Source organism: Hemicordylus capensis, chromosome 1 (genome assembly GCF_027244095.1).
Source record: "Hemicordylus capensis ecotype Gifberg chromosome 1, rHemCap1.1.pri, whole genome shotgun sequence".
Lineage (NCBI taxonomy): Eukaryota > Metazoa > Chordata > Lepidosauria > Squamata > Cordylidae > Hemicordylus > Hemicordylus capensis.
The window spans coordinates 182798503-182823457 of record NC_069657.1 but is presented as its reverse complement, the minus strand read 5'-3'; the positions used below and the strand labels follow the sequence as shown (position 1 = coordinate 182823457).

Below are 24955 nucleotides of genomic sequence, written 5' to 3'. Positions count from 1 at the left end.
ATGGGGGCTGATTCTGATCCCTTGAAGGAGGAAAGATCTGCACATCTGGACACTTTTGGTGAGTTTGAGAATGCCGTTAGTCCTTGTGGATTTTCTAAAGCACAAGGAACACGGATTTGATGGCTTTTTAAAAGTACAGTAGTAAGCTGGACAATATGATCTGGACTATATGATCTTCTCCCAAACAAAGCAAACATTGGTTGTGCCTGTCCGATAATGGGAGAGTCCCCCCACAAGATGAACACTTTTTAAAAAAAATTCCATGTGTCCATGACTCCAAAATAATAGGAAAGAGAGTGTTCAAGAGCAGTCCAAGTCCAAGCCTTAGAATCTAAATCAATTTTATTTGAATTTCCACAGGAAGCAAGATGAAAAATGAGGAGTGAATTTTAAAGAGGCATACGCTGAGGTGGTTGAAAGGGAACTCAGCTACAGGTGCTCTGCTGCCTAAGATATTGAGCATGCTTCATACGCACAAGGCGATGCTCAGAGCACCTAGAGAAGCTATTAAATCCTTCTGTGGGACTAATGCACAGGCGCATTGACCATGTTGTAAAGGATCCCAGATCACCATAAAGATAATTCCATGTGATTGTGGTCCTGAGAGCTTAAGAAGCAGGGAATTTATGTCTGGCCCACAAGGGTTTGGCTACCAAGTTAGACCGAACTGACATATTGAGGTGAAAAATTGTGAGAGTCACCCATGGCTATCTGCTAGCGCAGGGATGGGCAAACTTGGCCCTTCAGCTGTGATTGAACTACAACTGCCAGCTTCTCCAGCTACAATAAATTGTGGCTGGGGGTGCTGAGAGTTGTAGTTCAAAAAAATCTGGAGGGCCAAGTTTGCCCACCCCTGTGCTAGCTCACTTAGCCTCCAGTCCATCTGAGTTTGCTACTCTTGGTCTTGGGGCATGGCTTTTGCTTTGGTTTGGGGTCCCAGACCAAATTTCCAGAAGAGGACATGCTCTAGGTGAAAAAGGAACACCTGTGGAGTAGGGCCATAGGTCAGTAGTCGAGCACATGCTTGCACACAGATCATCCCAGTTTCAATCACCAGCATCTCCAGTTAAAACATTTAATGTAGCAAGACTTTTTTTCCTGAAACCCATTCCACCCAGCATAGAAAATCCTAGCCTAGGTGGGCTGACTCAGTATAATGCAGTTTCGTATGTTCCTCATCTGAGGACCACGTTTAAATGTGTTATTGGGCAATAGCAGGGACAGGACATTTGTTAGATGGAACAGAGCAGAATTCAGTTCGCTCTAGGAATCAGTTCCTTCCTATTTTGCCATAGGTTGTGAACATTTAAGAAGTCATAAACAACTAAAAATCTGCAGTCTTGGTGTTAAAAAAACCAACAACTCTGCAATTTATAAACAGTTGAAAACATTTTACAGAATTGGAAACCTAAACACCAATACTGTACACTGGTGAATAAGTGTGCTATATTCAAGGTCTTAATGAATCATACACAACCATCCTGGCCTTTTATCTCTAGATGACTAAGCAACTGGGAGCAGTTTAAGTCCAAACACCTACTCCCCATTCGTCCCATTCCAGCAGGATCCCTGCTGCTGATAAATGTTTAAACACATAAGCCATGTTACCTCCATCTGGCTCCACTCTGCAAACAGTTACTGTATATCTTAAGAACAAGAGAGACTTCTAAGTGTACTTTTATGGTGTGAAGCATCGATTTGCTGTTTGTTCTATATGTCCATGGAATTTGCAATTTATATGTAAATTAGTTTTCCCAGACTACAACAGAGCTGTTGATTAAGCAATTCTCCCAGGTGATTCCATATGGAATTGTAATTCAGTGGTAATTAAATACTCCAGAGTAATCTGAGTCAATAACAAAACAAAACAAAAACTTCTAGCACTGGAAGAGTAAGACAGTAACCAGAGAAGAACACATATAGCAGGAATGGTTAATTAAAAGCCACAAATCTTCATTTATGCTTCAAACTATGGCTGCCCAGTTGCTGGGAGGAGCAAGATACATATATTACACCAATTTGAAATGAGTTACATTGACTACTATTTCGTTTAAAACAGGTTATCTCAAGGGCTGCCTGCACCCTATGAACCTAAGCTCTATGCTCTAAGATCAGCTTCACAAGCTCTACTTGCTGGCCCATTCAGATCCAATTGGTGGGTATCAGGAATAGGGCTGGCCCAGTGGTGGCATCTTAACTGTAGATCCTCTCCCTTGAGAAATTCACTGAGATGGGTTTTGAAAATAAAATAAATCTTATTAGGCATCTTATAACTGATTTTATTCGTGCTGGTTCTTAATTTGAAATCAGTTTGGGATTTATGCTGATCTGATTTTATTTGTTTTAAGTTCTGAGGATTTTTATTGCTGTTTTATTATTGATTGTAATGTGTTCTTACTCTGTAAGCCACCTTGAAATTTTTTTTTGGTATAAATGCATAAAATAAATATATCACTTTCATGACTCTAGGTCAGCTCCAACATGAAGATGCCCACAGTCAAATCCATGCTCTATGCCTGGATTTAAATAAATATGAGTAATCAGATACACTTGATTAGCAAACCTCAGCAAACCTCTATAAAGTGAAATTTATTACCCATTTAGTGGACAATAAGAACCCAGGAATAACTTTGCTAAGTTAGACCAAGGGTCCATCAACTCCAGCTGCAACATCATGTTTCCAACAGCGGCCATTGAGAAGTCGACCAAAAGGACATGGAGGCCACCGTAGCTCAGTGGCAGAGCATCTGCCTTGCATGCAGAAGGCCCCAGGTTCAATCCCTGGCATCTCCAGGTAGAAATGGGAGAGACTCTGCCTGAAACCTCGGAGAGCTGCTAGCAGTCACTGTAGACAACAGTGAGCTAGATGGACCAATGTCTGTCTCAGTATAAGACAGCTTCCTATGTTCCTATCTGTGTATTATAGCATGTTGACTATTTTTCCAAATGTGTGTCAATTTGAAACAGGAACACAAGTGGTTCAAGGGTAAAAGTACAAACTATCTAGCATATTTTTCAGACTGACTGTGGATGTCTAGGCAGAAATTGCTTAACCCTCTTGAGCATTCACAGGAGCTATTCTTCTTTAGTTCCGAGTCATATTGGAAGGACTATAAAATGTGTTTTGCAGGCATTTTAGATGTCCATAACACTGCCATGGTAAAACAGGCACACCACTGCAGACTGAACTAAAAGTACTTCTCAAGTGGAAACCAATTACCCAAGTATGTTAGTCTTCCTTCTGCATTTCAGTGAGCAGCATTCAGATTAAGCCTCACAGAAAATTAATGGTCCAGTGGGGAAGCAACTTGCCTAGGGAGCAAGAGGCTGTCAGTTCAAATCCCCACTGGTATGTTTCCCAGACTATGGGAAACACTTATATCAGGCAGCAGCTATATAAGAAAGTGTTGAAAGGCATCATCTCACACTTCAAGGGAGGAGGCAATGGTAAACCCCTCCAGTATTCTACCAAGAAAACCACATGGCTCTGTGGTCACCAGGAGTCGTCACCGACTCAATGGCACAATCTTTCCTTTTCCTTTTAAGTTAGTTATGACTAATATGCTTCATTGATTTCAATAGTGCATAGCCATGATTAACTTGCTGCCCAGTATTTTCTCATCAAGGCAGCAATAACATGCCACAGATGAGTAAAAGTCCTTTACTATAATCAGTGTTATAAGCCAGTGCAAGTGGGCTCCACAGTCCCAATCCAGGGATCCTTATGGAGCCCACCCATCTGCAGGAATGACAAAGGAGTTGAGCTACCTAGCTTCCTTTACCCCCCACTCCACCCCGCTAAAGTCCACCCATAGAAAGAGTCAGTGTTTATACTAACATGAGATATATTTTCTTCCAGTTCTTCCACTCTTTCCAAGGCAGCATTCTTAGTCTCAGCATCTTCAAGCAATGCTCCCACGTCAAACACGTTGTCCAGATATGCTTGAATCTGCACCTGCAGCTTATCGCTCTCTGTGTGCTTCAGCTTCTGGAAAGGCCCAAAGGCAAAAGTCATCACCAAATGAATTCAGCACTGACGAAGAAGTCCATGGTTAGGTTTGGAAACAAGTCATATATTCATGAAATGCCTAACTGCTTATTTCTTTTTTTAAACACACACGCACTTAAAATGATACATATCAAACTGAGAGATCTTCCTCTAAGATCCTGACGGATTTTTTTTTTAAAGTGCTTTGAAAGCTACACTGCAATCCTATAGTGCAGTCATAGTCATGCAGGTTTCTGGATTCCCTAATCAAGAGGAGGAACCACAGTTATGTTCTTTGAGTCTGAGCAGGGCCTTCAAAGAGGACAACCCCTGGGAGTGCCTGATAGTTCAGGGAGCACCACACGGCCAACCCTTGCCTCATGTCTTGTGCAAATGAAGCCTGCTCTACTTTCCTTCACTGTAGCAGTTTGGACCGTGGGAGTACACCTTTTCTGTTCTGTAGCTCTGGAACTCTCTTCCCACCCCAATATTCAGAAAACATTTGAAGAACTTCCTGTTTAGGAGGGTCACCGAGCCGCTGAAGAGATAAATATAGTTTTATTACATTATTTATTTAGCCTTGGTGTGCTTGTCTTTAATACTTTAAAATCGATACTTTGGTATTTTATATGAGCTGCATTGAGAGCCTGATTAGCTAGTTAACTGGGGTATAAATGTTTTAAATGAAACAAACAAACATTGCTGGAGCAGTTCATACTGCTTCTTGATCATATCCAACTACAACTACTACTGCTACTACTACTTTTGCTACTACTACGTATATTTATATATAAATAGCTTTTCAACAAAAGTTACCAAAGCGGTATACAAAGAAAACCAAATATGTAAATAAGATGGTTCCCTATCCCCAAAGGACTAATACCACCAGCAACAATCACTAGAGGAATGCTGTGCTGGACCTGGACAGGGACAGTTGCTTCTCCTCTTCTAAATGTAAGAAGCTTGCAATTTTGAAAGGTGCCTCTTTGTTCAGTTAGTAGGGGTACTCTGGGCCAAGAGCTGAAATTCTTCTTCAGTCATTCCTTCTCCGTGGAGGCGGAGGTACCACATCTTAGTGGTACATCACGTGCTTTTCACACAGAAGGCTCCAGGTTTAAGCCCTGGCACTTCCAGTTAAGGGGTCAGATAGCAGGTGATGAGAAATATCTCTGCCTGAGACCTTGGAATACCTGCTGCTAGTCAGAGTAGATAGTACTGAGCTAGACGGAACATTGGTCTGACTCCACACAGGGCAGCTTCATACATTCACACATTCTGTACTGCACAAACAGCTGCTGCGAGGTTTCCCAATGCTCTGCAGAATGCCAATCTATTATTTTTCATACACATATTATGTTGGGGGTGAAAACTCTCACTCTCACTTTTTGGGGCTGGAGGCACTTAAAGGCACAATAAGGAGAGTGCTTGCCATCTTGTCATTTGTCTTGACTACTCTGGGGAATGTCCTCTCTGTTTCTTCTTGTCTTCAAAAATGATTCATTTTTAGAGCCCCTGTGTTACAGTATTTCCGCACTAGAATACTGTTGCTCTCCCTGAACTGAATCCATTATTGATAGAATTTATTTATTTATTTATTCTCATTCACATTCTCTCTCTCTCAGAGAGAGAGAGAGAGAATACAAACACATATAGCAGATAGATCGATAGACAGACAGACAGACACACAAACTCTCTCTCTCTCTCTCTGGCAGCCTTCAGGTGTAATGCTGTGAAGCATTACAACAGGGTTTCAAAGGGGGCCTCTGTAAGTGCGGACAGCACAAGTGAGAGACTCCAAGCCTCAACTGGTGCCCGCACCATGTGGGGGGGGTGCGTACAGGTTGTTAACTCCTTTCAAAATTTGTTTAGAGTCAGGGTGAACAAAAACCAACTTGCCATCCCAGCCTGGGTAGCGAGCTGAGATGGCAGTGAGGTGAAACTTAAGGGAGGTATTGGAGAGACCCAAACCCATGAGAGAGATGAGGTAGAGACACTTTTGACGGATCAAAGCCTGAAGCAGGCCAAATCCCTTAGCAGACGCATAGGATGTGAAACGCTTCCATTTACACATATAGTCCCATCTTGTAGAGGCCTTTCTCTCATTTAACAGGATCTCGTCTAAAGGTTCAGCTTCCACGCAGTTAATGGGAGGGCCTGAAGGGCATGGTGTAGGACCAGACCAGAGCCTTTGTCTCAGAGCAAGCCCACGTAAGGGGGAAAAAAATGCTGAATCATCCCTTCCATGCTTTCCGAGCAAAGGCTTCTCTCAAAACTTTCCTGTAATCTTGGTAGGATCTAGGCTGCCACCACCACCCAATTATCGACAGAGTTTCACCACACACACACCCTGGGGTTGGGTGGAAATCCCAGGGAAAACTCTCTCCTTCCTTTGCTATTGGAAAAGTATACAAAAACCTTTCATGTGCAAGCTTACACGTGGTGATAAAACTGGTAGTTGCTGAACATATGAGGCATGTTACACCAGCCCCGCCCTTTCCTGAGTCAAAAATCCACTCAGAGAGGCTTTTTAAAATTGCAAAGAACAAAAAGAGAAAAACTTTATTAAAATGCTACAGACAGCTTTGATCTGAGGCTCTCTCAACTTTGAGTTACAGCTAAAAATACTCAGTGGTTACAAGAATACTTCAAAAGGCACCCAGATTATATTGGGGCAGCACACTTTAAAAATTGTAGTTACCCAATTACAAAGAACATGGATGTAAGAAAATACAAAAACACATTTAAAAGTTTACAGAGTCTTTTGCAACACCCTAGCTGGATGGGCAAAGTCTAGAGTTTCTTAGTCTAGTTACATTACAGGTAAACAATCCTAGAACAATTTCAGGGATTTGCAAAGCACACAAAAGAAATATACGTTTCTAAAGCAAAATCTGACTAACAAACTGTTCCTCAGGCTGAATCCCCTTTTCCTTGAAAACTCACCCACCATCTGATGAGAAGCAAGCTTCCTGCAATCCTGTCTCTCAAGGATCTGAAGTTCATCCTGCAGCCATCCTCCACGGCCCTCACCCCCCAGCCTGCTTCCTTCTCAAAGAACCTTCTCTTCCTTTCAACCGCTGTCTATGTCCCACCCACCTGGTGTGCTGATTGGCTGCTCCCTGGAGTTCCAGTCTACACTTTAGGATAGAGGAGAACCTGGTCAGTGACTGATCACTACATCTGGTGATGTGCCTGATAGAGCTTCTGAGATCTGAGTCAGGATCAGATGCATAAGAAGGCCCCCCGCCACTCCTCAGTATCAGGATCCTCAGGTAACGGAGTTCTGGGGCAATGCACTGTAGAAGGAACAGGTTGTCCAGGCACAGACGGTATCACAGGGGCCGCAGAACCTGGGGCCTCTGCAGGAACTGGAGCTCGAGGAGACACAGATAGGAGTTCAGGCACAGGCAATATTGGCAGCATAGGTCTAAGCGGTAGGGCCCTGGGCATCGGTGAAGCAGGCCTCAAAAGAGTGGATGGAGTGGTATGGCACTTAAAAGGGTTAGCAGGATCTGGAGCAAGAGGCGTTGGAAGAGCCCCCCGGAGGCACATAAATTTCCAGAGTCTATATTCTTGGAAGTCATATGGAAATGCTGGGGAATTGTAAAGAGAGCGTGAGCTGAAATGCCACCTTGCCCTCAAATGTGGTAGATCAAAGGGCCCTGTGGAGCTGCTATAGTCCAGGGGGTCCTTAGGGACATGGGAGGCTGAAAAGGGCACAGTCAATGGGCAAGCCGGTGTCAAGGTTGATGGGCCACCTGTAGGGGTCTTAGGAATAGGCAGAGGTGAACTGAGTTCATCAGTGTCAAGACACTGGGACAAGGTAAAGCCTTTGAAAATAGAACCTGAGGGCACTGAATTAGTAGAATTGAGTAGGAGCTCTAGTTCCTTCCGAAGTAGGTCTGCAGCTCTGGAGAGTCCAAAGAAGGTGTAGCAGGCTGCCACAGTGAAAGGTGGAGAGGAGACTGGGCAGGCGTCGATTCATGGGAGATCACTATAGGTGATGGCAGCGCTGAGCAATCAGGCGAGAGATGTAGAGCAGTTATCGTGGCAGCAACACAAGTCAGGAAGTAATCAACATTGACAAAGGTGGGCATCAAGGATCCAGAGTAACTGAAGTTGACGCCAATAGATGAGGCACAGGCATCAAAGATGTTGAACACCTTGGAGCCGGAGTCAACACCAGCGGGGTTGACGCCGAGCGACCCGATGATGCACTGTGAAAGGTGATGGAGTTTTGGCGGAAGACGAAGTCGAGGGCTTAGGCACTTAATCTGGTGCCTAGTGCAACTTTGGCAAAGCGGAGAGAGTCAAAACTGGTGTCTTGCACAGAGTGTTGCATGTGTGACTATTTGCTCCATGGGCAAAAATCATGGGTGTATGCTCGGTGCAAGGAGCTTCTGGCTCTCAGGGAACAGGTTCATTCCCTCGAGACCAAGGTGGCAGATCTGGAGAAGCTCAGAGAGACAGAGAGGAATGTAGATGAGATCTGTTCCACAAGCAAGTTCAGCGAGACAGGCAGAGCTGAGGGATCTAAATGCATGGATGAGATGATGGTGCCAGGAGGAGGGGTTTAGATTTGTTAGACAGTGGGATAGATTTTGGGGCAAGCAAAGCCTGTACAAAAGGGATGGGCTGCATTTGAACCAAGATGGAACCAGACTGCTGGCATTTAAAATAAAAAAGGTTGCAGAGCAGTTTTTAAATTGACGCATGGGGAATAGCCGACAGCAACCGGGCAGTATCTGGTTCTGCAAATGACATCTGGTAAGGTGTGAGAGTGTAAAAGATTCAGATAAAACAGAAGGGGACAGAGCAGAACCACATAAAGAGCAGACAGGAGGCTGTGCCAGCTGGTCAAAAAGATCAAAGAGCCAAAAGAAAGATAGCATACACCAGGTAAGAGATTCAGCATATAGGTGCTTATATGCTAATGCCAGAAGCCTCTGAGCCAAGATGGGCGAGCTGGAGTGCTTGGTTGCTAACACAGAAATAGATATAGGGGACATAACAGAAACATGGTAGAACTGTGAGAACCAGTGGGACATTGTTATCCCTGGATATAAACTCTATAGAAAGGACAGGGAGGGGTGCCTTGAAGGTGGAGTAGCACTGCATATTAAGGAAGGGATAGAATCTAACAAACTAGAAAATCCAGGAGGACTGGAGTCTTCCACAGAAATCCTGTGGGTGATAATACAAGGCCTGAAAGGAAATGTGCTATTGGGGACGTGCTACTGCCCTCCGGATCAAAATGCTGACAGTGACTGGGAGTTGCAGAAGGAAATCAAGGAGGCGTCAAGGAGAGGCAGGGTGACTAATGGGTGACTTCTATTACCCACACATAGACTGGGTAAATTCACAGTCAGGTAATGACAAAGAGGTCAAATTTCTAGATACACTGAAAGACAGTGCCCTAGAACAGTTGGTCTTGGAACCAACCAGAGAGAAGGCGACCTTGGACTTAATCCTGAGTGGCACCCAGGCCCTGGTGCGTGATGTCAGTGTCTTTGACCTCTTAGGGAACAGTGACCCTAGTGCGATCAAGAGAATCACCAAGGAAGTCTAACACATTGAACTTCAGAAGAGGAAACTTCTCCAAAACGAGGAGTTGAAAAAGCTGAAAGGAAAAATCAGGAGAGTCACTTCACTCAAGAATGCATGGAGTTTTCTGAAAAGAACAATAATAGAAGCCCAGTTACATTGTATACCCCAAAGGAGGAAAGGTACCACTAAGTCCAGGAGGATGCCAGCATGGCTAGCAGGTACCGTCAAGGAAGCCATAACGGAGAAGATGACTTCCTTCTGAAATTGGAAGGCCTGAAGAGAACAAAAAGGAACACAAACTCTGGCAAAATAAATGCAAGGTGACCATAAGAGAGGCGAAAAGAGAGTTTGAGGAACATTTAGCTAAAAGCATCAAGGGGAATGGCAAAAACTTCTTTAAATACATCAGAAGCAGGAAACCTGCCAGGGAGGCGGTTGGACCATTATACAATGGGAGAGTGAAAGGGATTATTAAGGAGGATATGGAGGTTGCAGAGAAGCTAAATGAGTTCTTTGCATCTGTCTTCACAGCACAGGATACTGAGTATATACCTGTTCCTGAACCAGACTTTTGGGGGATGGAGGCTAAATAACTGAATCAGATAGAAGTGACAAGAGATGATGTTCTAAACTGTCTGAAAAAACTGAAAACTAGCAAATCGTCAGGCCAGACGGCATCCATCCTAGAGTCCTTAAAGAACTCAAATGTGAAACTGCAGAACTCCTTGCAAAATATATATAACTTATCCCTACAATCGGCTCTATACCAGAGGACTGGAAAGTAGCAAATGTAACACCAATTTTCAAAAAGGTATCCAGGGGCGATCCAGGAAATTAGAGGCCGGTTAGCTTAACATCTGTTCAAGACAAATTGATGGAAAGCATTCTCAAGGATAAAATTGTAAAGCACATAGAAGAACGGGCCCTGCTGGGAGAGAAACAGCATGGTTGTCGTGGATGTCGATGGGGTCAACACCGAGACGGGCACTGATGGTGTCAAGAGGTTAGACGCTGTGGTTTTCGGCGGTGATGGCAGGCTCAGCTTTGGAGTTCCCAGACAGAGAATATTTCCATATATAGAGGCTTTCAATAGTAATTACCGTCAGCAAAATTCTAACAGGTGTGAATGGGGAAAAAACCCCTGATTGTTCTGTTTGTGTGTGTGTGTGTGTGTGTGTGTGTGTGTTTTCCTTTTTAAGTCCCCTTCTCCATCTCCCAAAAAGTTACATTAATTCCTTCATCCAGGAAGAAAGTAGCATGCATCTCATCTGCAGCATATTAAGAAATGCTTTCGTTTCCAATTGGTCTTCTAAAACTTATTTCTTTATTTTGCATTTTAAAAGCACCATAAACAATCTGGCATAAGTTAAAAAAAATGCGGATCCATTCATTGACTTCATGTGGTCAATGAAGTCAATGTGGTCTTCATAAATGTGATCTTTCTTCACAATCCTAAGGCTTGGTTTAAGAATGGATGATAGTTATGGCTCGATATGGAGTCAGGTGTCCAGTCAATGGGCAGGAATACAATTCAACAGTACTGTGGATCCATTTTACCACAGATACACTGGTGAACACATAATTCAATCAATGACACAAACATCAAGAGTTGCACTGCCCAACCCTGTGGACTGGCCTCAGCTGTCCTAGCATGAAGAGTAGTTACCAATGAATGCTGCTGTGCTAGTCCCTAAGCCAGTCTAAAGAGTTGGTATAAGCAAATGAACCTACATGGCAACTGGGACAACTGCCTGATGCTGTGAGCCACTGCCTCCATTCACTGGGGCATCCTTTAGTGACATCTGATCAATAGTTATTATGTTTTGTGCACTGTAATGTGCATACACTATACATATAAATCGAATATGCAATCTCTGGGTTTGACAAGGGCAGTTTTTATAATAAAGAAAAATAGTGCTATTTGTACTAGTATAATTGTTTACATATGTCTTATTGCATATAAATGTGTCTGCAAACTTCAACTGGTGCACAATATAGCAGCAGTTAGATTGCAGGCAAGAACCTGTTTCTCTGGTCACACAACACCAACTTCATTGGCTTCCAATTTGATTCCAAGCTCAATTCAATGTGCTGGTTTTGACTCTTGAAGCCCTACATGGTTTGGGACCAGCGTATCTAGGGGATGACCTGATTCCATATAAGCTTGCTCACATGCTTTGAGCCCCCTCCCCAACCCAAACATCTAAGGGATGACCGGTAGACTAGGGCCTAGTGGTGTGCATCGGTCCGGATCTGTCCGGACCGGCAAGGGGGTGTGGCTACCTTTAAGGGTGGGGGGGTAGAACTTACCCCTCCCGCCGCTCTTCCCCCTCCAGCGCTGCTTTTAATATCCAAGTTTTTGGGGTGGCAGAGTGCTTCCCTGCCGCCCCGGCCCCCGTCGTTGCCCGGAAGTAGCTTACAATGCAACACGCATGCGCGCGTCCCGGCGCGCACGCGCGTGGCGCCGCTGTCCGCGCGCATGCCGCATACGTCACACGCAGCGTGTGTGTGACGTATGCGGCGCACGGGCGGACGGCGGCACCAGGCACGTGCGCACCGGGACGCACGCATGCGTGTTGCATTGTAAGCTACTTCCGGGCAACGACGGGGGCCGGGGCGGCAGGGAAGCACTCTGCCGCCCCGAAAACTTGGATATTAAAAGCAGCGCCGGAGGGGGAAGAGCAGCGGGAGGGGTAAGTTCTACCCCCCCACCCTTAAAGGTAGCCACCCCCCCTGCCGGACCGGTCCGGATCCGGACCGGTCCGTGCACACCACTACTAGGGCCTTTTGGTGGTGGTACACAGACTATGAAATTATGGGAAACTAAACTGATCTCTTCCCTTTCTGCTCTCTGTCAACTGTTTAAAATGGTTCTACTCAGAAACACATCTGTTTAGACTATTGATCTAAGTAAATTAGTATCTTATCTGTCTGTACTTTGGTACTTGGTTTTTAAATAACTCCTAATAATAATATTCACCATTTCAGGCCATCTGTGCACAAATTAAAATATGACAAATTAGTAGTTAACTGAGCCATTTTTGGAAGGGTGGTATAGAAATTGAATGAATGAATGAATGAATGAATAAATAAATAAATAGCAATTTTCAATTGCTACTTTGTAAGTCTGGGTTGTTATTTTTTTAATTGTGTAGATTGTTTTAGGTGGTTACTATGATTGGTAGCCCCCTTGAAGGTCCCTTTGGGGATGGAAAGATGGAGTATAAATATTTTAATAATAAACAAAAAGTATTATTTATTAGTTGGAACTTAAGGCAGTGTACTATAAAAAGTCAGTTTAAAATTATGATTTACAACAAACTAATCAATCATTTAGAACCTATATATTCACCATTTCAGGCCATCTGTGCACAAATTAAAACATGACAAATTAGGAGTTTGGGCAAGGCAGGAAAAAAATAGCAAGGGTATTTGCAGGAGTGTCTGAGCTCTCCTTTCCTTCTGAACTCTGCACATATACACTGGAATCAATTTGCTGAGAGATATTCCAGGATGCCAAAAGTAGCATACTTATTATATTTATTTATTATTACATTACATACTGCCTTGCCACATGGTGCTCATAAGAGGTGAGGTGAGGTAAAATAAAACAGGAGAAGCAGTTCACAAGTCCAATCAAAGTCCTTACCATCTGTTTAAGGGCTGGAATCCTGCCTGTTAATTTTATCAACTGTAGAGCATTCCAGATAGATATTGTCTTCATTAATGTGTATTTACACAGTGCTGCTACTATGCATCATACTGAATTTCTATTGTAGAAGAGGTAAGGATATAGCCAGTACATTACCATGTATGAACAATGTTAGTACCTCAAACCCAGTTAATAGTGCAGGATCACATTTTCTGCTGAAAGAGAACTGGCTATCTAGTTTGGAACAAAGTTCTCAGCCACAGCACCACTATGTATGCGGCAAGACACTTCTTTCCCAACCTGGACAATATGATGTGCATGGTCAATAGATCATACCTGTTCAGATGTCACACAGAACCACAGTCAAATCTTGGTTTTGCATGACATCCCCAAGCCTTGGGAGCACATGCTTTCCACTCCCCTGCGAGCTTCTGAAGAATTCTAGTTTCAGTGAGGTAAGAAACAAACCTAGATTGGTCGTAACATTCAAACTGACTGATCTCTGTTTATTTTAACCAAATGCCCTGAAATAAACCAAGATCTGAAATTGCTTGATTTATTTCTATACATAAAACATTCCAAGTAAGCCTCTGAAGTTAGTGCTTCTTGACTGAAGTGTCTCACTTACACCCATGTAATCATGTGTTCATTCCATCTCCACAATTGTGGTTAGAGCACTGCTGCCAAGAAGGCAGTCACGTATTATGATTCTCGTGACTGAACCAGAGGGGCACAGAATGGTGGTGGGGAGACCCTGAGAAGTCTGCACAGCTGTCGCCTAAGCGGTATGTCATTCTGCTTACTCAATAGGATCAGCAGAAATGGGGTGGGGGAGAGGGGGAAAAGGCTCACTGCCAGAATGCCCAAAATGGATCCAGCTGTCTCAGCAGCAAGGTCAGTGTAGCGGAGGTGCACATCGTGGAAGCATTTCACTGGAGCAAAGGTCATTGCACCAGAAATGTGTGCAGCATACAGTTTTGTTCACTTGCCTTGGCACAATAACCATGTGGTCACTATGTGTGAAGTGCCAAGTAAGAGGGAACTATTTTTCCCGCACTTCCAGGTTTGTGACTGGCTTGCAGCTGGAAATTGTAGCAGCAAAAGTTCACCAAATGAAAGCAGCGGCATGTGTTATATGCACCACGGGCAGGCAGTCACCAGAGAGAGGTGGGTCCAATTTGAAAATGGCATGGCTTAGGGCAGTAAAGAGACTGCTTAACAGAAGGAGCTCGTAATCTTGATTTCTGAAGCTGGAACATGTATGTGTCTTGTACTACCCTAAGGCTTCCCTTTAAGCAGTTACATTCCTAAGGAAAAAGCTGAGATGAAACTCCTATCACGGACGGATCACTTGTAAGAAGTGAGAGTTGCCTGATGCACACTCTCTCTCGCTCTCGATATAAAAAGACAGTTAGCATCTCCTATTTATCAGTGAAACAAAGCAAAATTGTCTTGTTTTTCTTTTAAATAAGACTGGGGAGGGAAGGGGACTGTATGGTTTTAGGTTTAACTGCACTGATGGTGAGTGACTGGACTGCTTTTGTAATAATGGCTTTGTTTTTAGTATGGCAAATATTTGGCAACTGTTAAAAATAAGTGAAGCAAAAATAAAGAACTCTCCATGGCTCTTGTTAACCCAGGTGGTGTCAATTTATTCTCTGCATGATCTGTTGCAAGGACCAAACTCAGATACACTCAGATGCACGTCCAGCACCATGGCAATGATGAGCGAAAACAGGGTGTACTCACATCCAGATATTCATCCAGGCCTAGTTTTGTAAATTCATACTGAAGGTGAACTCTGAAATTCATGTCTTCTACTGAGTGAACCACTATGTTGATGAACTGCATGCACGCCACCTGAAAAGCAAAGGTTTCTTTATTTATCAAATTTATAGACCTCACCCCCAACTCCCGTCTCTGGCGGTTTACAACATAAAACAAATTTAAAATGAAAACCTTAAAACAACTTAAACCCACAGTCAAATGAAAAAGCTAGGGTGAAAAAATGAGTCTGGGATTTTAAAACAATTATTATAGATGAGGAGGCTCTATTTCAGCAGGGAGTGCATTCCAGAGTCCCGGGGCAGCAACAGAGAAGGCCCACCCCTGCATAGCCACCAGACAAGCGAGTGGCAATTGCAGACGAACTTCTCCAGATGTTCTCTTAAATACCCAAGGTCAAATACTCAGGCCTAACTGTTCAGGGCTTTATAGGTTATAAACTGCACCTTGTATTTTGCCTGAAAACTTATCTGTAGCCAGTGTAATTCTTTTAATATAGGAATAATATGGTCTCTCCGAAATGACCCAGAGACCAACCTGGCTGCTGCATTCTGTATCAACTGCAGTTTCTAGACTACGTACAAAGGCAGCCCAAGGCAGAGCACATTTTAATAGTCATGTCTGGAGATTACCAGCGTATATACCATTTATCTCAAGAAATGGACACAGCTGGCATATCAGCTAAAGCTGATAGAAAGCATCTCTGGCCACTGCCTCAACCTGGGACACCAGGGAGAAATTTGGATCCAGAAGCACCCCCATACCACACATCTGTTCTCGGGAAGTGTGACCCCATCAAGAACGGGCAGATCAAAATTGTATCCTGAGTTCCGACCCCACACAATAAATACCTCCATCTTATCTGGATTCCATTTATTATTCCTCATCCAGCCCATCACTGTCTCCAGGCAGGCAATTAGGGAGGCTATGCCTTCTCCTGATAATTTTGAAATGGAGAAATAGATTTGGGCATCATCAGCCTACTGATAACACCTTGCACCAAATCACCTGATGATCTCTTCCCCAGTGGTTTCATGTAGATGTTAAAAAGCATTGGAGACAGTATAGATCCCTGAGGGAATCCATACAAAAGTTCAGATTTTGGAGAGAAACATTCTTCAAGGGACACAATCTGGAATCTGCCCGAGAAGTAGAAGCAGAACCACTGCAAAGCAATGCCTCACACACCCAACCCCCTCAGCTCCAGAAGAATACTATGGTAGATAGTACTGAAAGCCGCCGAGAGATCCAAAAGGACCAACAGAGTCACACTCCCTCTTCCTAAATGGAGATCATCCATCAGGCCAACCAAGGAAGTCTTCATCCATAGCCCACCCAAAAGCCAGTTCGAAACAGGTCTAGATCATCAGTTTCCTCCAAGATTCTCTGGAGCTGGGAGGCCACCACTCTCTCAATTATCTTGCCCAGCCATGGAAGGATGAAGACAGGCCTATAGTTGCTTAACTCTGAGGGATCCAATGCAGGCTTCTTCAGAAGAGGTCTAATTATTGCCTTCTTAAGACAAGGGTTAAGACAAGGCCCTTAAGACAAGGCCCTTCCTCAGAGAAACATTTATAATATGTACCAGGCCCTCTACAACAACCTCCCTGCCAGATAGTATAAGCCATGTAGGTCAAGGGTCAAGAGAACAGGTGGTAGACTGCAGCATTCCAAGCACCTTGTCTGTATCCTCAGGAATCACAGAAACTGAAACTGCATCAGACATCGCAGTAATTGTAGAGTCTGAGTAAGTTGGCCCAAATACAAGATATTTTATCCACAAAGAACTTATTAAAAGGTCACAGTGGGTAATTGATGGTTCAAAATTCTGATTCAAAGGAGAGGGGACATGTACTAGTCCTCTCACAGCCTTGAACTACTACGTTGGACTTGAGCTTGCGTATGCAATATGGATCACTTCTTTGCCACACATATTGCCTGAGCATAGATCTTCAAATGTGCTTTATGTTGTAATCTGTCAGATTTGAGTCAAGTCATTCTCCACTTGCACTCCAGTCATCTACCTAGCTGCTTCAGTTTTTCCATATACCAAGGGACCAATTTTGAAGTGGGTCAGGGAGGATGCTTAGGAGCGATCATGTCTACTGCTCTGGTGAGTTTGCTATTCCAATTCTCCACCAGAGCATCAACAGGATCACTGGTAGAGCCAACACTAAATCCTTCCAAGGCTTCTTGGAATCCTATTAGATCCAATAATCTTCTCAGGTGGACTATCCGAATAGGCCCCTCACTCCTATGGAGATGGGGCATGGTTGGAGTCCAACCTTAACCAGATTATGGTCCGTCCATGAAAAAAGGGAAATCACATGAGTCCTCACCCTATGTTGTCATAGGTTGTCACAAAACAGACTTGGATAACCAATAATGTTGTTTTGCACAGGAACAAATGATGTGCCATAATATAAGCTGCCTTATAGACAATCTAGATCCAGCTGGCTGTCTCAAGGTGACAAAAATGCCAGAGAAAAGGGGAAGAAAAAACTATAGCAAATGTAGTCTGGGAGACTTTTCAGGAATGATGTGCTTTCAGTAACTAGAAATGAAACATACAGCACTTGCCAAAATGATAATAATGTTTTCCAAGTAGGAGGCAGATCTCCTGAAAGAGGCAAAGAGGGGGATAAGAAGGTTTAAACACTTAGGAATGAAATCTCTGGTGCACCATCCATTTGGCAGCCTCAGGATCCTACCTAAGTCAGCCCTCACCTCCACCTAGTGTTCATTCTTTTTTGCCCATCTTTTCCGTACAGCCCAGCCAAGATTATGTGCATGTTGTGATTATATAATCATGCTGCACAATTGCCCAATATGATACTGGGCATAGATTTTAGCATCCTGAGAATGTCAGATCTGGCCTATGTATTGTTCAGTAAATTGGGATGGGTAAGGCAATGAAAAAATAACAGCATATAGCTCCAGGGGAACAAAAACCTCACCGAAGCAGACTTTTTCTGCTTCCTGGAACGTAAATGTATGGCTACAATACTGGAAGATGACATAGCTTAGTGGTAAAGGACTTTGCACGCAGAAGATCACAGGTTCGGCCTGTTTAAGGTGCTTTGCTTCTGATGGCACTACCAGCCCTTAGGAACCTTTCCCTTCTCTTGTATCTGCTGCCTACACCAAATCCTTGCTCCCTTACGTCTGTGCTTGCTTTTTGCCTGTCTACCGGGCACATGCAGCCTCCGCTGCAGAACTGACCTTGTCTATCTCTTCCCTCTACCCAGTTCCACTCGAGGTCCAAACCATCTACATCTTTCTCTGAGAGTGCACAGAAGTTTGTGGGGTGACAGGAACCAGTCTAAGAGTCTTTAGAATGGATCGTATCACCCTGCACACTATCTAAACTTGCTAGCTTTATTTCTGACAGAAAATGATAGTTGCTAATTCCTCTCTCTTCAGTCCAGATGATAAGTCTGCTAACCACCAAAAGAAGTTAAAAATATCCTAATGTGTTTTCATCTCTTACTTCCCTTTGTAAACAGCTGCAGCCTGTGGCATGCTATATAAAATTATCACAAATGAGATGGGGCAGCTTTATTTATTTATCCTGTCCTTCCTTGGAGAACTCAATATACACGGATATCGCCCACCCAATTTTATCCACACAACAACCCTGTGAGGCTCAAGGGTGACTTGCTGAAGATCACTCAGTGAATTTCATGGCTGTGTAAGGATTTCAGCCTGGCTGTCTGACTATGGAACAAGTCATAGTTCCATAGCCATTGACAGTTCCAGGTTTAGAGACCATATCTCTCTGAATACCACTTGCTGTGGCACACACCATGGAAGAAGGATGTCACCTTCATGCCCTGCATGTGAGCTTTCCAGGTTGACACCTGTGGGAAACAGGATGGACCTCTGGTCTAATCCAGTAGGGTTCATTTTATACTTCTGATTTTCATGAGGCTGATTGACAAGCTCCTCTTGTAATGAGGAAATGCTGGGATTTGAGTGTCTCTCCGCCTAATCTGAAGGGAACAGATTCTCATCTACCAGTATGGATTCTCATCTACCGCTACAACCCAGGGAGGATTCTACGACTGATGGGCCATCAGCCCCCATACTGAAAAAGAAGAGCAATCGCAAACAAACCTTTGGCAAAGCTTTACTCTGTGATCAGAAACTCTGCTTGTGGAAGGAATGTTGCACTGATTAAGGACCCCTTCTGCAACTCTCCTTGAATTATGTCAAGAGCTTCTGATGATGGAGAATTGTGAGGCCAAAGGTTTGGATACCACCTGATTAGATGCTACTGTCCACACCAACCCATCCTTTACATTTTTTTTAAAGTAGTGCCGTGTCTGAAAGACTGAAGCTGCAATGTTGCACCTTTGAACATTATACCAAAGCTAGTTTTGGGATGAGGGAGAACACCTTCTTTAAGCGTTATGTCTGGAAGAGGTAAAGTTCCCTTGAAGGTGTACTCAAAAGGTTGCTTTTGTAGACATTTTAGTATTGATATTAGGACAGATGAGTTTGGATGCTTTGCTATCCAAATGGTGAACTCTCAGTCCATACTAGAGGCCCTTCAGCATTTTGTGTAGTAAACCAAATCTATGCTGGTTTTCTGTAACAGACATGTCTATTTTCTCTCTCATCTAAAAGGGATGTGGAATGAGTGAATAATCAGGCACAAGAAAATGAGGAACTGGTAAAAATGGAAGTGCTACACTTATTATAGAAAAGGAAGAGGAACAGCAGCAATGTCACTTCCCCATCTATGCTCTGATTCATGAAACATAAGCATTCTATACACAACATGAGAGGAGAGGAGAACTGGTCTTGTGGTAGCAAGCATGACTTGTCCCCATAGCTAAGCAGGGTCTGCCCTGGTTGCATATGAATGGGAGACTTGATGTGTGAGCACTGCAAGATATTCCCCTCAGGGGATGAAGCTGCTCTGGGAAAGGCAGAAGGTTTCAAGTTCCCTCCCTGGCTTCTCCAAGATAGGGCTCAGAGAGATTCCTTCCTGCAACCTTGGAGAAGCCGCTGCCAGTCTGTGAAGACAATACTGAGCTTGATAGATCAATGGTCTGACTCAGTATATGGCAGTTTCCTATGTTCCTAACACGGAGTTTCAAATATTTACTCCATTTCCACATCTGTTAACAGTGTGCCTTTCGTTAAAATAAACCTTTCCAGATCTTGTTTTAATTTCTTTGGCTACTTAATCTAGCAGAATCTCATTGATTTTGTAGGTGCTATTCCAGAATGAGTAGTTTTCAAAATGGTAGCAACACGACTGATACTTAGAGGCAATCAAGCATTCTGCCTAGGAAGCATGGCAGACAGACACAAATATTTTCAAGGAATGTTATTATGAGATAAAATTGTGGGAAAATAATGGAAATATAGTTTGGAAAATGCAATGGGCCCAAAAATGGTCTCATATTGCATGATACTCCAATTAGAAGTCAACTATGCATAGCTACAAAATTCAAATTCTCTATCGCATCAGTCTGAGGATCAGAAAACTATACATCTGATGGAGTCAGATTCCATATTTCATGCTTACACTTCTCTTCTCTTACATGAGCAGTCCATGTACATGAGCACTACAAAATGGATTTCAGTTTCAGCAACATTTGTGATTTGTTGTGAAAATGTTGGAAAATGAGCAGCCACAGAAGTTGCTGCTGCTAAAATCAGAATTTCCTGCTCAATCACTGCAGTGTTCAGTTGCATAAACTGTGGAGGAAGTCTAAAGAGGGTTCCTCCATTCGTTCCTCGGACTCCATCACGGCTTTTAGAAAGCTTTTAAAGACTTGGCTTTTTACTCAGGCTTTTACATGATCGTTTTCTACTGCAGCTTCTTTGTGTTTTTATTTGTTGTATTTGTTGTGTTGTTTTTAATGCCTGTTTTTATATTTTTAACATGATGTTTTTATTGTCTTTTTATTGTATGTTTTTAACTTTTGTAAACCGCCTTGGGGTTATTTTTTAACGAAAGGCAGTATATAAATGCAAAAATAAATAAATAAATAAATAAAGAGGAAAAAGGGATCAGAAACAAACACATGAACCACAAAGACGAAGTTTCATATACTAATATGAAGTCTCATTTCTCAAAGCATGATGAAGACTTTCTAAGGTAGTGTTTCTCAACCTTTTTCATCCTGAAGCACATTTAGATTTTTTTTTAAAAGGGGGGCACACTGCCTCCCCACACAAACACACCTCTTTTTTTTTATTGCAGTGGCAAAACCACAGCACAATTTCATTAATTAATTAATTAATTTTCACTTCCTTCCTTCTTCATGTGCCATGAGGCTCATATCCATCCCCTGCATACGTCATGGTGCATAAGGGAGAGAGTCAGTTCCAAAATGAGGAGTTTAAACTCCACATTTTTGCAACTGACTCATTCCCTTATGCATCGGGAGGGATGCATCCTTCCCATGCATTATGAGGTGAGTCCACTCCAAAAATGGAGAATTTAAACTCCTTGCTTTGGGAGCTCTCAGGAGTGGGTCAGCGTGGCACATTGGCCATTGTGCTGTGACACACCAGTTGTGAAACACTACCCTAAGGGATTGTAAGCAACAGAGTTATAAATTCTTCCCAGAAAGGAGAAACCAATCTCGTTTACATGCATTTTGACTGAAGAAAGAAGGCGATGCTATAGGTTTTGTTTGGTTTTGTTTTGCTTTGGTGGAATAGATATTCTGCAACCAATTATGACACGATATACTGCTTAAACACCAAATGCAGTGGATAATGACTGTGTAATGCTGATCTAATGAGGACAAGTGTTCATATTGAGGTATGTGTCACATGTGCAGATGCTGTTTTAAGGGCAATGAGACACCTCCTGTGTTTCATTGGCTTTTACATTTCCCAAGTGGTCAGTTTTCTCCCTCACCTTTTACCCACCCACCATGCTTGTTTGAAGACCTGTGGTGACAGTGAGTCACATATGGACATTTACAGAGGGGAAACTTAACACTCATCTTTAGATCCATTGCAACAAGCTTTGAGGCGAATATATGCTTAAAAGAAAATAATAAACATGATCCAAAATAATGGACAGGATCCAGACTAAGTCATGACTAATCACTGCTGAATAAATGAGGCAAATTCATAATGGTTAACATAGTAGGCTTCTATGTATACTTCTAACACAGTCTGGATACTGTCCAATGTGTGATAAAAGAAAGAGACTGTGCCATCTTTATGACACTTACCATAAAATCTATATTGTTATCTTCATTCCGAAAATGTTCCATCAGCTTCTCAAATCGCTGCTTTTCTCCACAAACCTGAGAAGAAATGAAAGAGGAGTTATATTATGTATTTGTACACTAGAGGGAGTACTAAAAACGCCACTGAAACCCTTTAAGCTAGAAACTTACAAAGTGTATAGGGGGTTTGGTGTTAGCTTAGTAAATATTATAAAAGCTAGAATGTCACTCTAAACTGCTAAAACACTAACTATAATATGCAATCATTATTTAATGTTTGTCTGTGGATCAGATATAGAAACCAAACTTGAAACAGTTCATTTCTCTACTCTCATTCTGTGGCAAAAAGGAGTGAATCCTAGTGCTGCCAGCTTTTTACCAGTTTGTCTTCAGTAGCAACCTTTTAGGCAAAAATTAAGCTAGTGAAGTTTTGTTTCAAAGACAGGAAAAGTTTAACTAACATAACTTCTGTATGGAAGTCTTCTCTTAAAGATGCAGAAGCAGGGTCAGTAAAAAGACTCATACCCACAGTGAACTCATCTTCCTCAAAGAAGAAGCTCTAATGGAGAGTACTTAACACATCACAATACTGTGAATCTTAAGAAAGCTCCCATCACGATCCTTGGACCCCCTCTCTTATATTATTGCGAGAAGGAATGATGGGCTGCTGAAATCAATAGAAGCAGAATTTCCTGCCACGTGACTGCCTAAAACTGAGCATAAATGTTCTCTCTGTCAAACAGACGGGTCACCCTGCTTAGAGTAGCATATCTATGGCATGGAAACATATCCCTTTTGTTTCCTCCAGTCTTGGAAGAAACAGATTATCTAGACCCATTTCAAAGTGGCTTTCGGGCGGGCAATGGGGTCAAGACTAACTTGATTGGCCTGATGGATGATCACCAACTGAGTAATGACAGAGGAAGTGTGACTCTGTTGATCCTTTTGGATTTCTCGGCAGCTTTTGATACCATCGACCATGGTTTCCTTCTGAGTCGCCTTAGGGAGGTGGGATTGGGTGGCTCTGTTTTACAGTGGTTCCATTCCTATCTCTCTGGATGATTCCAGATGGTGTCACTTGGAGACTGTTGCTCTGCAAAGTGGAAGTTAATATATGGAGTTCCACAAGGCTCCATACTGTCTCCAATGCTCTTTAATATCTACATGAAACTGCTGGGAGAGATCATCAGGAGATTTGGTGCAGGGTGTTATCAATATGCTGATGACACCCAAATCTATTTCTCCATATGAACTTCATCAAGTAATGGCATAACTTTCCTAAATGCCTGCCTTGAGGCAGCATTGGGCTGGATGAGGGATAAAAAACTGAATTTGAATCCAAAAAGACGGAGGTACTGACTTGCGGGGGTGGGGGGGGGCGGTGTCACAACTTGAGAGGTGGCTTAGATCTGCCTGTTCTGGATGGGTTTACACTCCCCCAGAAAGAAGAAGTACATGGCTTGGGAGTGCTTCTGGATCCCAAATTCTCCCTTGTTTCTCAGGTTGAGGCCAGGAATGCTTTTTATCAGCTGATACGTCTGCTACACCCATTTCTAGAGGGAAATGACCTTATAACAGTGGTATATATGCTATTAACCTCCAGGCTTGATTACAACTATCACTGGCTCATTTGGTGGTTACTCAGGACAGGGCCTTCTCTGCAGCTGCCCCAGGGATCTGGAAGGTACTCTTGGTTAAAATCAGAGTTTCTCCATCTCTGGATGTTTTTAAAAAGACCCTTAAGATGCACCTGTTTTCTCAGGCTTTTAATTAACTTTAATTTATTTCATATCATAATTGTTTTAATCATTTTATTCTGTTTTTATATTGTATTTTAACTTATGTACACTGCCTAGGGATGCACATCACATCAGGCAGAATAGAATATGATGATGATAGATAGATAGAAAGATAGAAAGATAGATAGATAGATAGATAGATAGATAGATAGATAGATAGATAGCATTAAGCTGAAGAATCCAAGGCATTAGGTCAAAATTATATTCGGTATTTAGACTGTCTGTTACTCTGGCTGCTTACACAGAAATTTATTTCCAGTCACAACTGAGTAATGGGCAAGAACAGCACACTTTTCATTTTCATCAGTCACAGCAATGCTCGATAATATTCCATGCTGGAAACCCTACATATATTTGTACAGACACAAGGCTAAAGAGGGGCATGACAGAATAGCACTCACAACTTGTGACCATATTGCAAGAGATAAGGAATTGCCATCTGAAGATGCTGAAGTGACAGGCACAATGTTTAGAATATTTCCTCTAATAGCATAGCTGGCCCAAAATACTGAAAGCTGCTTTTTCCTTACATGCATGGTTTATCCTCCCAAATATTTATGACTGTCTAAAATTTGATAAAACACAGCAAAATGGAAAATAAATTCAGAACAGTATATTCAGAGCAGATGGAAATGATAAAAAGAGGAAAAGAAAGGGGGTGGGGTGGAAGATGAAGGTGGAAAACAACTTCAAGTGTTATTTATTATCAAGAGTAATGGTTTCCAGTCAAGAACCATGTGTTTTACGTTTTCTAGTGTGCTGCTATTTCAGATCGGTACACTTATACATCAGTGGTTTTAAGCATCCCAAATGTGAAATGTTATCATGGCATATTTGGCACCTGCTCTGAAATGTGCAGCATCTGAGCAATAACCTGGCTGTCTATTTTAATGCATTCATGTCCATATTTTAACTTATACAAACCATTTTAAAATACATGTACAAAAAACTGCTTCTTAGATGTATCATACCAGTTCAC

At 42.7% G+C, this 24955-nt stretch overlaps 1 protein-coding gene across 12 annotated transcripts in view; it reads right to left on the bottom strand.

The window, feature by feature from the left end:
- FMNL2 (formin like 2) overlaps window positions 1-24955 on the bottom strand; it is a 386434-nt gene that overhangs the window by 62260 nt on the left and 299219 nt on the right. For all 12 annotated transcript variants that reach the window (XM_053258713.1, XM_053258712.1, XM_053258711.1 and 9 more), the window contains 3 exons: window positions 22181-22255; window positions 14937-15047; window positions 3839-3988 (listed from right to left, as the gene is read on the bottom strand). In XM_053258713.1, the coding sequence (XP_053114688.1) occupies window positions 3839-3988; window positions 14937-15047; window positions 22181-22255 (336 nt within the window). The remainder of the gene's footprint in view (window positions 1-3838; window positions 3989-14936; window positions 15048-22180; window positions 22256-24955) is intronic.